The sequence below is a fragment of the Oncorhynchus mykiss genome, chromosome 8, assembly GCF_013265735.2.
Source record: "Oncorhynchus mykiss isolate Arlee chromosome 8, USDA_OmykA_1.1, whole genome shotgun sequence".
NCBI lineage: Eukaryota > Metazoa > Chordata > Actinopteri > Salmoniformes > Salmonidae > Oncorhynchus > Oncorhynchus mykiss.
This window is the reverse complement of record NC_048572.1, coordinates 49,311,037-49,329,498: the sequence shown is the minus strand read 5'-3', so window position 1 is coordinate 49,329,498 and position 18,462 is coordinate 49,311,037. Positions and strand designations below refer to the sequence as shown.

Below are 18,462 nucleotides of genomic sequence, written 5' to 3'. Positions count from 1 at the left end.
GTGTAAAGAAAATAATGAATGGGGCCATGTATCGTGAGATTTTGAGTGAAAACCCCCTTCCATCAGCAAGGGCATTGAAGATGAAACATAGCTGGGTCTTTCAGCATGACAACGATCCCAAACACACCGCCCAAAAAAACGAAGGAGTGGCTTCGTAAGAAGCATTTCAAGGTCCTGGAGTGGCCTAGCCAGTCTCCAGATCTCAATTCCATACAAAATCTTTGGAGGGAGTTGAAAGTCCGTGTTGCCCAGCAACAGCCCCAAAACATCACTGCTCTAGAGGAGATCTGCACGGAGGAATGGGCCAAAATACCAGCAACAGTGTGTGAAAACCTTGTGAAGACTTACAGAAAACGTTTGACCTCTGTCATTGCCAACAAAGGGTATAATACAAAGTATTGAGATAAACTTTTGTTATTGACCAAATACTTATTTTCCACCATAATTTGCTAATAAATTCATAAAAAATCCTACAATGTGATTTTCTGGATTTTTTTTTCGCATTTTGTCTGTCATAGTTGAAGTGTACCTATGATGCAAATTACAGGCCTCTCTCATCTTTTTAAGTGGGAGACCTTGCACAATTGGTGGCTGACTAAATACTTTTTTGCCCCACTGTATATACTGTACTCGATACCATCTACTGCATCTTGCCTATGCAGTTCTGTACCATCACTCATTCACATATCTTTATGTACATATTCTTTATCCCTTTACACTTGTGTGTATAAGGTAGTAGTTTTGGAATTGTTAGGTTAGATTACTCGTTGGTTATTACTGCATTGTCGGAACTAGACGCACAAGCTTTTCGCTACACTCTCATTAACATCTGCTAACCATGTGTATGTGACAAATATAACTTGATTTGATTTTGTGTGTCGATACATGATCGTGGACTACAGGAAAAGGCAGGCCAAACAGGCATTAACATCGATGGGGCTGTAGTGGAGTGGGTCGAGAGTATCAAGTTCCTTGGTGTTCACATCACCAACAAACTATCAAGCTCCAAACACACCAAGGCAGTCGTGAAGAGGGCATGGCAACACCTTTTCCCCCTCAGGAGACTGAAAAGATTTGGCATGGGTCCCCAGATCCTCAAAAGATTATCCAGCTGCACCATCCAGAGCATCCTGACCTGTTGTATCACCGCCTGGTATGGCACCTGCTCGGCATAGTAAGGCGCTACAATGGGTAGTGAGTACGGCCCAGTACATCCCTGGGGCCAAGCTTCCTACCATCCAGGACCTATATAATAAGCGGTGTCAGAGGAAAGCCCAAAAAATGTTCAGACACTCCAGTCACACAAGTTATACATAGACTGTTTTCTCTGCTACCGCACGGCAAGCGGTGCCGGAGCGCCAAGTCTAGGACCCAAAGGCTCCTTAGCAGCTTATACCCCCAAGCCATAAGAGCGCTGAACAATTAATCAAATGGACACCGGACTATTTACATTGACCACCCCATTTGTTTTGTACACTGCTGCTACTCGCTGTTCATTATTTATGCATAGCCACTTCACCCCTACCTACATGTACATATTACCTCAATTCACCTGTTTCCCCGCACATTGACTCAGTACCGTTACCCCCTGTACATAGCTTTATTATTGTTATTTTAATGTGTTATTTAAAAAAAATGTAAACTTTAGTTTATTTGGTAAATATTTTCTTAACTCTTCTATAGAACTCCTTTGTTGGTTAAGGGCTTGTAGGTAAGCATTTCACGTAAGGTCTATGTGCATGTGACAAATACAGTTTGATTTGAATTGATTTGATAGATGTTCTGGAAACTTCTGTCTGAAAACTCCCCCTGTTGAAATAAAAGGGGGTAGTTTTCTTGGGATTTTTTTTTTGTTGTTGACAGTTTGCTATTTTCCCATTTGTAGAGGTTAAAGGTTAAAAAAGCTATTAAGTGCCCCTTTAAGCTTCACAACTTTCAGGTGAGGTGAAATTTACCAAAAGATTGATATAGCCAAATTGGTGGTAGGCTACTTTGAATAGGTACACAACCCAAAGCATTGTTCAGGCTCACTTACAACAACAGTGTCATCAGCACATACAGTTGTAGTCGGAAGTTTACATTACATTTAAACTCAGTTTTTCACAATTCCTGAAATTTAATCCTAATAAAATTCCCTGTCTTTGGTTAGTTAGGATCACCACTTTATTTTAAGAATGTGAAATGTCAGAATAATAGTAGAGAGAATTATTTATTTCAGCTTTTATTTCTTTCATCACATTCCCAGTGGGTCAGAATTGAATACACTCTACATACAATACACTCAAATAGTATTTGGTTAGCATTGCCTTGTTTAACTTGGGTCAAACGTTTCAGGTAGCCTTCCACAGGAGGAAGGTAAAACACTTTTGGTTCCAGGTAGAAACCTAGAGGGACAGCCAAAGAACCTTTTTGGAATCTTAGATTTCTGTCTGAGAGTTGCTGATCATATTTATACATAGACACCCTCTTATATGAACTCTCTTATATGAGTAAAATTAAGAAAAATCATTGACTAATCAAAGAAATATTAAAGGAAATCGTTTCACTTTTTGTCAGCATCTAAATTCATGGGGTTTGCCATGCCTTGGAAGATGAGACCTTCTCCCCGCCAGTTTTTACTTAATGCTTTATTTCTTTTTTGTCTTGATAGTTTCTGGGAAACAACAATACATGAAATCGGGTTGTGAAGAATAACAGTGGCAGGTCAATTCAGTGGAAGTGGAAATGAGTATCTCTCCTACAATCCAAACTAAGCCGGAGAGATGCATTTGAAAAAAAAATTTAATGACGTGTTTGTGGGCTTTTGAAGATGACTTTTACCCCTCAATGCTACTTTCAAGTCTCCCATTGCATTCCAATAAGGCTGTCAGATCCCCAGGGGTGCTGTCTAAGAAATTTTATGAAAAGGTCTGTATACATACTAATACTTTCCTCCATATGCCCTGGTGCTAACCTAAGTCTGTGCTTGCAAAGTCATCCAAGGTATTTGTACAGAGGAATCAAAAATCAAATAATTCTACCATCGTTCCATCCATCACCATTCCATCCATTCTTTCATCCCCCCAACCAACCTAGCAGACTAGTATCCTACAAACTGCAAATGAACAATGACAGAGTTAGTGGCGTGAGGTGGTGTCATTTCCGGTCACAACTTGCAGACTTGCTTACGTGCTGCTGTGTGTTTTGTTGCTAACCTTACTTTGCTACCTGACAACATTACAGTTTTTACTTTTTAATTACCGTTAATATTTTTTGTTTTTCCCTCACTCAACTTTTTTTTCATTCAACTTTTTCACTTCGCTTTATCTGGACATGGTTCGTCAAGACCTCCAACAGCCGAAGCTAAGTAGTACCATTAACATGATGCCTTCTAATTGCAGTCACTGTACTCATAATATACAGGAGAACGATCGCCTTACGGCGAGGATAGCTGTGCTGCAAGCCCAGCTTCAGATGCAATCATTAGGCAAGGGTAATTTCAGTGTAGGAAAGGATGAAACAGCGTCTGTGCCACCAGTAAGTTCAGATAGTAGTATAAATCCCCTCGTACGGTCCCTGCAGCCGGATAACTTTCTCATGGCTTCTGGAGGGAAATGCTGTAGGAATGCTCAACCGGTGTCACTCATTCAGCCGACAGAAACCTTCAACCGGTTCTCCCCATTAAGCAGTGAGTCGGAGTCTGAGGCCGAGCCTTCTCTGGTCTCTACTCCTCCCATTACGGGGTCTGAGACGCCGAAGGCTCCCACCATTAGCTCTGACAAATTGAAAACCCTAGTCATTGGCGACTCCATTACCCGTAGTATTAGCCTTAAAACGAATCATCCAGCAATCATACACTGTTTACCAGGGACAGGGTTACCGACGTTAAGGCTAATCTGAAGATGGTGCTGGCTAAAGCTAAAACTGGCGAGTGTAGAGAGTATTGGGATATTGTTATGTAAATCAGCTGGAAAGATGTGTTGGCATCGAGTAATTGTCTCTGGCCCCCTCCCCGTTAGGGAGAGTGATGAGCTCTACAGCAGAGTCTCACAACTTAATCGCTGGTTGAAAACTGTTTTTTGCCCGTCCCAAAAGTTAGAATTTGTAGATAATTGTCCCTCTTTCTGGGACTCACCCACAAACAGGACCAAGCCTGGCCTGTTGAGGAGTGATGGACTCCATCCTAGCTGGAGGGGTGCTGTTAGGGTGAGTGAATGAGGACCCAAAAGCGAACTAACTTAAACAGAGCTTCTTTAATAACCAAACATAGGTAGGCTCAGATAGACCGGCAGATTCCGACAGGACAGGACAAGGTTACAGCAAACATGACGATAGTCTGGCTCAGGCATGAAACACAACAAACAAGAATCCGACAAGGACAGGAACAGAAACAGAGAGAGATATAGGGACCTAATCAGAGGGAAAAAGGGAACAGGTGGGAAACGGGGTGAATGGGTAGTTAGAGGAGACAAGGAACAGCTGGGGGAAAGCGGGGGAGAAAAGGTAACCTAACAACGACCAGCAGAGGGAGACAGGGTGAAGGGAAAGGACAGAGACAAGACACAACATGACAGTACATGACAGTACCCTCCCACTCACCGAGCGCCTCCTGGCGCACTCGAGGAGGAAACCTGGCGGCAACGGAGGAAATCCTCGATCAGCGCACGGTCCAGCACGTCCCGAGAGGGAACCCAACTCCTCTCCTCAGGACCGTACCCCTCCCAATCTACGAGGTACTGGTGACCACGGCCCCGAGGACGCATGTCCAAAATTCTACGGACCCTGTAGATGGGTGCGCCCTCGACAAGGATGGGGGGGGGGGGGGGAAGACGAGCGGGGGCGCGAAGGACGGGCTTGATGCAGGAGACATGGAAGACCGGGTGGACGCGACGAAGGTATCGCGGAAGAAGAAGTCGAACTGCGACAGGATTAATGACCCGAGAAATACGGAACGGACCAATGAACCGCGGGGTCAACTTGCGAGAAGCCGTCTTAAGGGGAAGGTTCTGAGTGGAGAGCCAAACTCTCTGACCGCGACAATATCTAGGACTCTTAGTTCTACGCTTATTAGCAGCCCTCACAGTCTGCGTCCTATAACGGCAAAGTGCAGACCTGACCCTCTTCCAGGTGCGCTCGCAACGTTGGACAAAAGCCTGAGCGGAGGGGACGCTGGACTCGGCGAACTGAGATGAGAACAGCGGAGGCTGGTACCCGAGGCTACTCTGAAAAGGAGATAGCCCGGTCGCAGACGAAGGAAGCGAGTTGTGGGCGTATTCTGCCCAGGGGAGCTGTTCTGACCAAGACGCAGGGTTACGAAAAGAAAGACTGCGTAAGATGCGACCAATAGTCTGATTGGCCCGTTCTGCTTGACCGTTAGACTGGGGGTGAAAGCCGGAAGAGAGACTGACGGAAGCCCCAATCAAACGGCAAAACTCCCTCCAAAATTGAGACGTGAATTGCGGACCTCTGTCCGAAACGACGTCTGACGGAAGGCCATGAATTCTGAAAACATTCTCGATGATGATTTGTGCCGTCTCTTTAGCAGAAGGAAGCTTAGCAAGGGGAATGAAATGAGCCGCCTTAGAGAACCTATCGACAACCGTAAGAATAACAGTCTTCCCCGCTGACGAAGGCAGTCCGGTGACAAAATCTAAGGCGATGTGAGACCACGGTCGAGAGGGAATAGGAAGCGGCCTGAGACGGCCGGCAGGAGGAGAGTTACCGGACTTAGTCTGCGCGCAGACCGAACAAGCAGCCACGAAACGACGCGTGTCATGCTCCCGGGTGGGCCACCAAAAACGCTGGCGAATGGAAGCAAGCGTACCCCGAACGCCAGGGTGGCCGGCTAACTTGGCAGAGTGAGCCCACTGAAGAACGGCCAGACGAGTAGGAACGGGAACGAAAAGAAGGTTCCTAGGACAAGCGCGCGGCGACGGAGTGTGAGTGAGCGCTTGTTTTACCTGCCTCTCAATTCCCCAGACAGTCAACCCGACAACACGCCCCTCAGGGAGAATCCCCTCGGGGTCAGTGGAGGCTACTGAAGAACTGAAGAGACGAGACAAAGCATCAGGCTTGGTGTTCTTAGAGCCCGGACGATAAGAAATCACGAACTCGAAACGAGCGAAAAACAGCGCCCAACGCGCCTGACGCGCATTAAGTCGTTTGGCAGAACGGATGTACTCAAGGTTCCTATGGTCAGTCCAAACGACAAAAGGAACGGTCGCCCCCTCCAACCACTGTCGCCATTCGCCTAGGGCTAACCGGATGGCGAGCAGTTCGCGGTTACCCACATCATAGTTACGTTCCGACGGCGACAGGCGATGAGAAAAATACGCGCATGGGTGGACCTTGTCGTCAGAGAGGGAGCGCTGAGAAAGGATGGCTCCCACGCCCACCTCTGACGCGTCAACCTCGACAACGAACTGTCTAGAGACGTCAGGTGTAACAAGGATAGGAGCGGATGTAAAACGATTCTTGAGGAGATCAAAAGCTCCCTGGGCGGAAACGGACCACTTAAAGCACGTCTTGACAGAAGTAAGGGCTGTGAGAGGAGCTGCCACCTGACCGAAATTACGGATGAAACGACGATAGAAGTTCGCGAAGCCGAGAAAGCGCTGCAGCTCGACGCGTGACTTAGGGACGGGCCAATCAATGACAGCTTGGACCTTAGCGGGATCCATCTTAATGCCTTCAGCGGAAATAACAGAACCGAGAAATGTGACGTGCACAAGGACAGAGACAAGACACAACATGACAGTACATGACAGGTGCTCTCATCTTACTAACAAACATAGACAGGGCTCTAACTCCCTTAGCTCCACAATGAAATAGGGTGCAGGCCAGGCAGCAGGCTGTTAGCCAGTCTGCCAGCTTAGTGGAGTCTGCCACTAGCACAATCAGTGTAGTAAGCTCAGCTATCCCCATTGAGACGTGTCTGTACCTCGACCTAGGTTGGGCAAAACTAAACATAGTGGTGTTCACCTTAGCAATCTCATTAGAATAAAGACCTCCTCTATTCCTGCCATTATTGAAAGAGATTGTGATACCCCACATCTCAAAATAGGGCTACTTAATGTTAGATCCCTCACTTCCAAGTCAGTTATAGTCAATTAACTAATCACTGATCATAATCTTGATGTGATTGGCCTGACTGAAACATGGCTTAAGCCTGATGAATGTACTATGTTAAATGAGGCCTCACCTCCTGGTTACACTAGTGACCATATCCCCCGTGCATCCCGCCAAGGCAGAGGAGTTGCTAACATTTACAATAGCAAATTTCAATTTACAAAAAAAAACAACTATGTTTTCGTCTTTTGAGCTTCTAGTCATGAAATCTATGCAGCCTACTCAATCACTTTTTATAGCAACTGTTTACAGGCCTCCTGGGCCATATACAGTGGGGCAAAAAAAGTATTTAGTCAGCCACCAATTGTGCAAGTTCTCCCACTTAAAAATATGAGAGAGGCCTGTAATTTTCATCATAGGTACACTTCAACTATGACAGACAAATTGAGAAAAAAAAATCCAGAAAATCACATTGTAGGATTTTTAATGAATTTATTAGCAAATTATGGAGTCTGCCACTGTCTCCGGACCTACTCACTGCCACAGTCATACTCTGGACCTAGTTTTGTCCCATGGAATAAATGTTGTGGATCTTAATACTTTTCTTCATAATACTGGACTATCGTACCACCATTTTATTACATTTGCAATCGCAACAAATAATCTGCTCAGACCCCAACCAAGGAACATCAAAAGTAGTGCTATAAATTCTCAGACAACCCAAAGATTCCTTGATGCCCTTCAAGACTCCCTCTGCCTACCCAAGGATGTCAGTGGACAAAAATCAGTTAACCACCTAACTGAGGAACTCAATGTAACCTTGCGCAATACCCTAGATGCAGTTGCAACCCTAAAAACATTTATCATAAGAAACTAGCTCCCTGGTATACAGAAAATACCCGAGCTCTGAAGCAAGCTTCCAGAAATTTGGAACGGAAATGGCGCCACACCAAACTGGAAGTCTTCCGACTAGCTTGGAAAGACAGTACCGTGCAGTATCGAAGAGCCCTCACTGCTGCTCGATCATCCTATTTTTCCAACCTAATTGAGGAAAATAAGAACAATCCAAAAATGTATTTTTGATACTGTGGTAAAGCAAACTAAAAAGCAGCATGACTGAGGATGACTTTCACTTCAGCAGTAATAAATTCATGAACTTCTTTGAGGAAAAGATCATGATCATTAGAAAGCAAATTATGGACTCCTCTTTAAATCTGCGTATTCCTCCAAAGCTCAGTTGTCCTCAGTCTGCACAACTCTGTCAGGACCTAGGATCAAGGGCGACACTCAAGTGTTTTAGTACTATATCTCTTGACACAATGATGAAAATAATCATGACGTCTAAACCTTCAAGCTGCATACTGGACCCTATTCCAACTAAACTACTGAAAGAGGTGCTTCCTGTGCTTGGCCCTCTGTTGAACATAATAAACAGCTCTCTATCCACCGGATGTGTACCAAACTCACCAAAAATGGCAGTAATAAAGCCTCTCTTTAAAAAGTCAAACCTTGACCCAGAAAATATAAAAAACTATCGGCCTATATCGAATCTCCCATTCCTCTCAAAGATGTTAGAAAAAGCTGTTGCGCAGCAACTCCCTTCCTCCCTGAATACAAACAATGTATACGAAATGCTTCAGTCTGGTTTTAGACCCCATCATAGCACTGAGACAGCACTTGTGAAGGTGGTAAATTACCTTTTAATGGCGTCAGACCGAGGCCATGCATCTGTCCTCGTGCTCCTAGACCTTAGTGCTGCTATTGATACCATTGATCACCACATTCTTTTGGAGAGATTGGAAACCCAAATTGGTCTACACGGACAAGTTTAGGCCTGGTTTAGATCTTATCTGTCGGAAAGATATCAGTTTGTCTATGTGAATGGTTTGTCCTCTGACAAATCAACTGTAAATTTCGGTGTTCCTCAAGGTTCCAAAGCTCTACTTTCCGGCTACTCGGATAAAGCACTAAATAAACTTCAGTTAGTACTAAATACGGCTGCTAGAATCTTGAATAGAACACCAAAATTTGATCATATTACTCCAGTGCTACACTGGCTTCCTGTTAAGGCAAGGGCTGATTTCAAGGTTTTACTGCTAACCTACAAAGCATTACATGTGCTTGCTCCTATCTATCTTTCCGATTTGATCCTGCCGTACATACCCACACGTATGCCACAGTCACAAGATGCAGGCCTCCTAATTGTCCCTAGAATTTCTAAGCAAACAGCTGGAGGCAGGGCTTTCTCCTATAGAGCTCCATTTTTATGGAATGGTCAGCCTACCCATGTGAAAGACGCAGACTCGGTCTCAACCTTTAAGTCTTTATTGAAGATCTCTTCAGTAGATCCTATGATTGAGTGTAGTCTGGCTTAGGAGTGTGAAGGTGAACGGAAAGGCACTGGAGCAACGAACCGCCCTTGCTGTCTCTGCCTAGCCGGTTCCCCTCTCTCCACTGGGATTCTCTGCCTCTAACCCTATTACAAGGGCCGAGTCACTGGCTTACTGGTGCTCTTCCATGCCGTCCCTAGGAGCGGTGCATCACTTGAGTGGGTTGAGTCACTGACTGATCTTCCTGTCTGGGTTGGTGCCCCCCCTTGGGTTGTGCCGTGGCGGAGATCTTTGTGGGCTATACTCGGCCTTGTCTCAGGATGGTAAGTTGGTGGTTGAAGATATCCCTCTAGTGGTGTGGAGGCTGTGCTTTGGCAAAGTGGGTGGGGTTATATCCTGCCTGTTTGGCCATGTCCGGGGCTATCATCGGATGGGGCCACAGTGTCTCCTGACCCCTCCTGCCTCAACCTCCAGTATATATGCTGCAGTAGTTTGTGTCGGGGTGCTAGGGTCAGTCTGTTATATCTGGAGTATTTCTCCAGTGTCCTGTGTGAATTTAAGTATGCTCTCTCTGATTCTCTCTTTCTTTCTTTATCTCTCTCGGTGGACCTGAGCCCTAGGACCATGCCTCAGGACTACCTGGCATGATGACTCCTTGCTGTCCCAGTCCACCTGGCCGTGCTGCTGCTCCAGTTTCAACTGTTCTGCCTGCGGCTATGGAACCCTGACCTGTTCACCGGATGTGCTACCTGTCCCAGACCTGCTGTTTTCAACTCTCTAGAGACAGCAGGAGCGGTAGAGATACTCTCAATGATCGGCTATGAAAAGCCAACTGACATTTACTCCTGAGGTGCTGACCTGTTGCACCCTCGACAACTACTGTGATTGTTATTATTTGACCATGCTGGTCATTTATGAACATTTGAACATCTTGGCCATGTTCTGTTATAATCTCCACCCGGCACAAACAGAAGAGGACAGGCCACCCCTCATAGCCTGGTTCCTCTCTAGGTTTCTTCCTAGGTTTTGGCCTTTCTAGGGAGTTTTTCCTAGCCACCGTGCTTCTACACCTGCATTGCTTGCTGTTTGGGGTTTTAGGCTGGGTTTCTGTACAGCCCTTTGAGATATCAGCTGATGTAAGAAGGGCTATATAAATACATTTGATTTGAATTTGATTTGAACAATATCAACAACAAAACAGGGATTTTATAATCACTTTTAAACCTACATGAAAAAAAGAATCGTGATGCCAAACCAATATTAATGAAAACGAATGCACAGGTGCTCCTTGATTTCCATGTTGTTCCGTCACACACATCTGCTGCAATAGCTAAAATAAGGTGATTGAAATCAGAGAGGAGGGAACAGATGCCACATGTTGCTGGGTAGGGAAACCGCAAACCTACTTGTGAAACCGTTGAGTGCCACTCTGCTTGGGTGGTAGAAGCCTCTCCTGCATTGGCACTTGTACTTGTCCAGCACGAATCCATGGCCGACAATGGGAGTGCACTAGGGAGAGATAAAAGAGAGAAAAAGAGAGCGAGAGAGAAAGCAAGAGAGAAATAATAAAAGAGTGTTTATATGAAAGCCAGGTAAACAGGATGGAAGAAAGAATGAAGAGAATGTGACTCAGCCTTCCTTCTGTTTGTGTTTCTTGAAACTCACAAAAAAACATGTTTTGTGTATTGCTAAAATGATATGAAATACCCTGTGGCGTTGTAACCGCAAATTCCGTCAAAAACTGAAATATTTGGGTTGGTTATATAATGTTGGAAAATGTCTATACGACAGAACAGTCCCTAGCTCTTACTTTTTTTCCCCTATTCTGGTCTGTGCTCTTTGAAAAGGCACTCTCATTTCCTATTCAAATCTCAACTCAATTCAAATTAAACTCACTGACAGGCTTTTGCTAACAGCCTTGGAATTCAGTTATTTAAACAGAACCTAGTTTACCTTCCTCAGCTATACGTTAATGTTTACATTGTGTAATCATATAATCACAGACAAACACTACAGCGGATGTAGACATTAATCATGACAACACAAGACCGGGTATTAGGTCAAACTTAAAGCATCCTGATGAAATGCCTCTACAACACTGTCCCATAACACTGACGTAGAATTCCATACAGTTCAATCAACTTTACATAAAGACAACTGGCAGAATGTTTTTAATCGAAAATTGTTAAAGTCACATTCAGTCAGATTTTTTTATCATCAGAGGGGGCCCACTACCAAAAACAATGTAAACCATATTACAGGATGCCATTTTCCCATGCAAATTTTAGCTCTTGATTTCTGCATTGCACATAACCTCATTATTCAGACACTGGGAGTGATTTGTCTAAATGAACTCGTCTCAACCCTGTTATTAAATTAAGCGTATTTTCTTCTGACGAGCAGAACCCGAGCAAACGGGACCAATAATGATCCTGAGAACAGCGTCAGGGGAAATAACACACCCTTGCCAAGTTGCAGGAATCTAATTAATATCTAAATTAAGAATTAAAACCTGTTTGCAGAATTTAAATTCGCTGCATAATTCCAGCTTGGAGACTGAGTGATGGCTGGCTATGAGCTCTTGGACCATCTGGATCGACTGGGAGGAAACACTTTCCTTAGAAATGCGCAGTTTTGAGCTCTGTCCGAAATAGATTTGCAATGATATGAATGCTCATGAATAGTGGATTATACTGTGTGTGTGTGATGGCATTACGTAGGGTTTGAGACATTGTATTTCAGTGGTGATGTAGAGAAACCGGGGTATGCCTTGAAGGAAGGGCAGTCAGACCTACTTGTTGCTTTGAAGCATAAACTGTAGTTGTTTAGATCAATTGTCTTTGAGCCTAGAGAACTAGCTCCCTTCACCGCTAATCATATTCTACTGGGAGGGGAAGGTTTTGTAATGTCTGATTTGAAGTGTGAAAGCCTGGCAAAAACAAACAGATAAAACCTTGCTGTTAAGCTCTACTGTGTTTAGGGGAAAATATAATTAATGTTTTATCACCAATGTTTTGAGGAAGCAGTGTGAGATATCCCTTGGCAAGTTGATCAACACTTTGTTTCTTACATTCCAGTGGCGTGTCCAGAACATTTTGAATGGGGTGGTCATGTTGGGGCACATAACATTTCAGAGTGCCACCCAGAGTGAGAATTATCCTGTGAAATTCGGGGGGTCTAAAATGTTTTAAGGGGACCTCTTAATTTATGGGCTTTATAGTAAAGACATCATTTAACTGTAAAAATGAATTACCTTTTAATGTGTCATGAACACAACCAGTCATGATGTTTTCATCTGATTGTCAAACAAATCACTTAAAAATAGGGTACCTGCGCGAGTTCGTCTACTCCAAAATTAATCTACATCTGAACAGTGCAATGTGTACCCGTCATTTGAATGGAAACCGACATTATAAACACCATGTGTAATGACATTCAGCCTACAAAGTGGTGTGTATTGATCGATGCCAAGGGAAACCAGGCTTCCCCAAAAATTTGAACAATACAAAAATAACCCAACGTATACAATTATTTCTCATTCGTGTCTATCCGGGGGGAGGGGGGGGGGCAACTGGTGGCCAATCAGATTTCAGGGTGGGGTCATGGCCAATATTCTGTCAAATTTGTTTAAGCTTTTTGAAACTTCTGGCACGCGTTTACTGTGAACACTGGCGCTGTAACATCTTTAAATTAGTTTTAACAGTGGTCAAGTAGTTGGTAAAAAAAAAAGTAGTAGTAAGTGGCTATTTGACCACAATGTAGGACCTACCATCAAAAACAATGGAAAATGCCTCCCATAACATTTTAACATGGAAATAGCTGTTCTATTGTTCAGCCTACAGTAGCAGTCAATGTTGGTGTTCAATGTACTGTAGGCCTACATTGCATGAGAGTTGAAAAATACATGCAGGGTTTGACATTAACCTGTTTATCCGCTTGTCCTTCAGACAAGGAGGTGACTAAAAATGTTTACAAAATAAAATGCATCATTATTCCCACACCATTATTACATGGAATCAGATTAATTATGCCACCCTCTGCCTATTGGCTACTTAGCTTAATCAAGCCTGTCTCAAAATGCAACACTGCCGCTTTAAGAAAAATCAAAAAAAAGCTCTTTAGCTGTGAAATGCATGTTTTATGGTCTTATAAGAAGCAACCAGTCCCCCATTGCTGACTACAAATTATATATAACTAGGCTAATAACTCACTAACTAGCAAAGGATATGAACAAATATACAAATGTGCACACATGTAGCTCTCGCTTTGATCTCAAAACAAGCGCATCTACTCACGACCGCTCATGCTGTAAAAACAGTCCAACAGTACAGATCAATATATGGCAATGGCCTATTTACATATAGGCCTACTTCAGCTCTGATTGGTTATTGCTCACCGGTCTGTGCCGAGTACAGGCCTGAGTCGTGCCTGTTAGCGCAATAGAATCTACTCCGATGCGTTCTGCCTACAATAAAATCTCTTGCATACCAAGTATAGTTTAGCATACCAAGTCTTGCATAGTTTGATTTGTTTCGGTATGTTGCATTGAAAGTGGCTAATATTGTATTGATTCGATCACAATTGCCACAGTAAAGGGATACATTGAGACTGTCAACTAATGGGGAAAACTCCAGAAAGTTGAGTGAAGTTCAATCTCATGCTTCTCTGCAGGGGCTGATATTTATTTTGCAAGGCCTGGGCCACCCCCTGAACACGCCGTTGTTACATTATCTGAAAAATACTGTACATTTACTGGGATAATAGTTTACAACTGTATTCGTTGCATATTGGTGTCAGAAATGGGATCCTGAAAATGAGGAACGGTTGATTTGAAAAGGGCACTGATTTGAATAACTGGGCCTGAATTTATTGATCATCTTTCAGGTGTATTGAAAACTAAGCGAAACGAGTTAATGGGCAAGCTGCTACTACTATTGGAGCAGGCGGCAAAGAACTGGTCTCCCAAGAGGTTCCGAGAGTCAGACTGCACGAACTTCCAACATCTGCAGAGCGCACAAGCATGTTAATATCATCTTCCGCCCAGCAGGGGAGTGTGGGTAAATAAAGCTTTATTATGGATTTATTTTGTGCTTACGTTAGCTCTGAAGGAGAAACTCATTAAGATAACACCCACCAAGGGCCATGGAGCGCATGGAAGTATGCTTATTGTGTGGGATTATCGAAGTCAAAGGAATAATTTATAATCAACTTGCATTTATATCAACTTGAAATAACAGCTTGTGTTGATATGTGCTCGGTGACATGACATCTGTCACTGTGTCTCATGTTCAGGGTGCATCTAGAGCACAAATTCATCTCTTTAGCCACCTGCAGTGTATTTAAACGATACACATGTGACAAGGGTTGATGTGGTTCTTGGTTGTGCCATGTGTGTGATACAGTGGATTGACATGGGAGTTTGAAAGTGTGCCTCAAGGCTCATAAAGAAAAAACCTACTCAAAAACTATATTTTGGTATTTTTTTCATTAATCCACTGTTGAAACCGCCCCAAAATGTTTTGTCTGTCAGCAGTCAAGTTTTTTGCATCATCATGATGATGTGCCAAGTGACACTTTGCTTTCTTGAAAACTTGACTGCTGACAGTGGACTAATTAAAAAAATACCAACATATAGTTTTTGAGTACAGTTTTCCTTTAACAGTGAATAACAGTACCTCTCCATACATCACTAATCAAGTATTTTATCCTGACTTGGCTCCAGGATGGAATTAAATGGTGCCAGGGTCTCTCATTGTTCTTCTGGAGTTGCGAAAATGTGCGAATTAGTCTTTAGATATGTCACAGTTTATTATATCACCTATCATATCACATCATCATCTTGTAAAGGGAGAGTGTAATAATATGTGATTGTGCCCATGCTATTTTGGTAACATGTTATTTCACATATTACCACGTACATGTGACAGGGCTAGCAGACGCTATTGTGAAACAGTCAAGAAAAGCGCAACCCATTAAATCTTAATTCAACCATGAGAATACTTCAAGGGAGAACAGAAAAGTTAACTTTAATCTTGGTGTATGCACCTCGTTGTCAAAATGGTTGGAATCAGACTAGGATCTTACAATGACTTTAAAGAACTTGAGTCTATATTCCTGTGGTGTGCTGTCAACCAAATGCTCTAATCAGACAATATGCAAATTAGAGGGGGATTCCCTTTTGTGTTACGCCATTTGGAATTTCCCTTTGAATAATGTGTAGCCAGGTACTTACTCTGACCTTTACTCCAGAATTGTCTAACCTTGGCTCTAAATAGATGTCGGAATCGGCATTATGCCCCTCCATCTTCTTAGCCACTTTCTTATGTTTAACCCTGGTCTTTAATAGACTGGTGGTGGCTCGTTAATGGGCAAGGTCTTACAAAGTGCAGCAAGAAAGTCTACATTTCAGACATGCACATTAAAGTCCCCCATGTCGGGGACTTTGAGCAGTTCTGGACCGGTTCCGACTAACATTTTGGTGTACATTCCCATGCCTTATAATGCCAAAAAGACCCATCTGTCTACTCTCCGTTTCCACTCTCTAAGGAGCTGACTTGAAGTGTCAGGTTTCAGACCCCATATTTGCATAGGAAGTGACGTGTCACATTTTCTAGCCTATCCTAGCACAAATAGATTGTCTTGCTCTAAGTGAGTGAGCCCAGCTTGCGAGACAGCAACTGAATGATGACAGTGTAGCGAGTCCAGCCATTCATCTCGCTGTGATATTCTCAACCCGATTTAGAGGTCTCAACATGAAAAAATACTACATTTCATAGAATTGAAAGAAGACCACCTGATCTTGGACACAGATGGACGAAATCACTGTGTGCTTAAAGTTGAAGTTATAATGAGTCTGCACACATTTGAATGGTACCTCTGTTGACAGTTTTAAAATAGTGCCAATATTTTACTTCCACTAAGTACGAAGTCATTTATAATTTGATTGTTAATATATTTAGAAAGCATTTCAGTAATTTCAAGACCTATTGCCCCACTATTTCGTATTTTCATAATATTTGTACTATGTACTTGAGCTTGTGTCTTCAAAAATGAGTATCATTGCACTGAAATAGATTGTGCAAACACTCCCTGGGGGAAAGGGAAGGCAGGGTGAGAAGTGAGTCAGAGTTGCAGCATGTAACAATAGACATTAATAGGGTGAATCGCATGTTGCAGTCATTTCAGCTTTAGCTATAGCAGGGTTTCCAAACTCAAGACACCCACATTTGTTTTTTTTCCCTAGCATTACACAGCTGATTCAAATAATCAACTAATCATCAAGCTTTGATCATTTGAATCAGCTGTGTACTGTGTTAGGGCGAAAACCAAAACGTGCACCGCTTGGGGTCTCGAGGACCGAGTTTGAGAAGCGCTGAGGTATAGGTTTAGAACATTTTAGAGTGGAGGATTCAATATTCGTATCTTTCGTCAAGAGATCATGTATCAGTTGGCTGGGACATGCCCTCAGAATGCATCGGAACCATACCTCCACATTATCGTTGTATTGAATCCTAATTGGACAAAAACAATATGTGGTAATGATGTGGTAGTGATGCACATAACCTGAGGTTCAGTACAAGACTAAAATGACAGTTTGAAATGGACAACCTCGTGGTGGCTTTAGTTACCCCAAAGCGAGATGAAAAGGACCAAGTAAGACATGTTTTGGAGGTAAAGCTCCAAGATAATGAAAATAAAATCCCCACCACGCAGAGGGAGTTTCTCTGAAAGGTTTTGTGTTTCTTGAGATCAAATTTAATAGATTGTTTTGTGTGGTTTGTGGGCTTCCTGAGAAAGAATCGCTAGTCTCTCTGTCCAATGTTAGTTTTCTCTGAATGCAACTTTGGGCAAGAAAGCGGTAAACAGGACGCTAGGAGAGAGAGAACACGCTGTTCCTCCAAAATCTGAAAATATCCCTGAGATCATTAAACCGTGAAAGCAATCACTCTTTCCCCAGGGGTTCTGCAGACTGCAGCCTCACACTGAAATATGTCTGAGAAGAAAGGCCTTGGTCTCTAGACTGTCTGGAAACTCTCTATCGATGTATGAGACAGGAAGAATTTAGCCACTATTAGATGATCACCTACTGCAAACCACTACAGTGTGCGGTAAATAGGACTCGATGTTGGTTTTCTGGGAGCAGACTTTTCTCTAGCCTGAGGAGAATCCCATCAAGAATGTGGTGATAAGTAGGTGGTGAACTGAGAACTCCCTGAAGGAAGTACATAGCCATTCTTCCTCATAACCTGTGCTTAATTAAATGGCTAATTAAGGGTCTCATTTGGTGATGTTTTAGCTATACATGCAATGATAAACTCCTCAAACACTGAGAGAACTGTACATCTGGAAAAGAGTCCTTTCCCATCAAATGCAAATCACTTCAAACGGAAGAGGACATAATAGAATGGCAATGGAAGAGGTTATAAAGCGGACACAGAGAGGAAAACAGACGTTGACATTTGTGTTTTATAAGACAGACGAGCCTCTGTTATCCACCATGGGCACTAGTGGGTGGTCACTGAGCCCCACACAGTCAGGTCCAGGAGGCCCAAGACAATTAGGATAAGCTGGTGTTCTGTTGACAGCCTCTTTAATATTGCTGTGGCAGCCGCAGAGCTGCAGACATTAGATTAGGAGTAAATTATGTTTCCGTGAGGCTGAATCCCTCTTATCCTGCCAGCATGTCTGTTGTCAGGGGAGTACAGCTAAAGAATAGGAAAGTGAAGAGAGGCAATATGTATCTAAGGCTCAACAATATGTATCTAAGGCCTTCCCCAAAAATTCAGGCATCAGGTATTTTTTATTCTTACTCACTACCTATTCATCCAAGTAGGTAATTGAGAATATGTTTGCTTTTACAATATGGCATAATAGGATTGTAGAATAACTGAATGCAATTTGCTGGAAGTTAAAATTTCCAATTGCAAAGTGAATTGACAAAATAGGCTATAATGAAATGTGAGTGAAGACTGCTGTTGTAATTTTTTTTTTGCCATTAATTAAACTGTGATAAGCTTGGACCTTTGTAGGTAAAATATCAAGTCTTTTATACACTCTAAAATGTGTTTAGTTGTTCCTGCTGGCA

The 18,462-nt window shown here is 43.1% G+C and overlaps 1 protein-coding gene across 1 annotated transcript in view; it reads right to left on the bottom strand.

The window, feature by feature from the left end:
* The window catches only part of gpr158b (G protein-coupled receptor 158b), a 102,538-nt gene that overhangs the window by 51,888 nt on the left and 32,188 nt on the right, over positions 1 to 18,462 (bottom strand). The window contains exon 3 of the mRNA XM_021612743.2: positions 10,784 to 10,886. Coding sequence (XP_021468418.2) covers positions 10,784 to 10,886 — 103 coding nt within the window. The remainder of the gene's footprint in view (positions 1 to 10,783; positions 10,887 to 18,462) is intronic.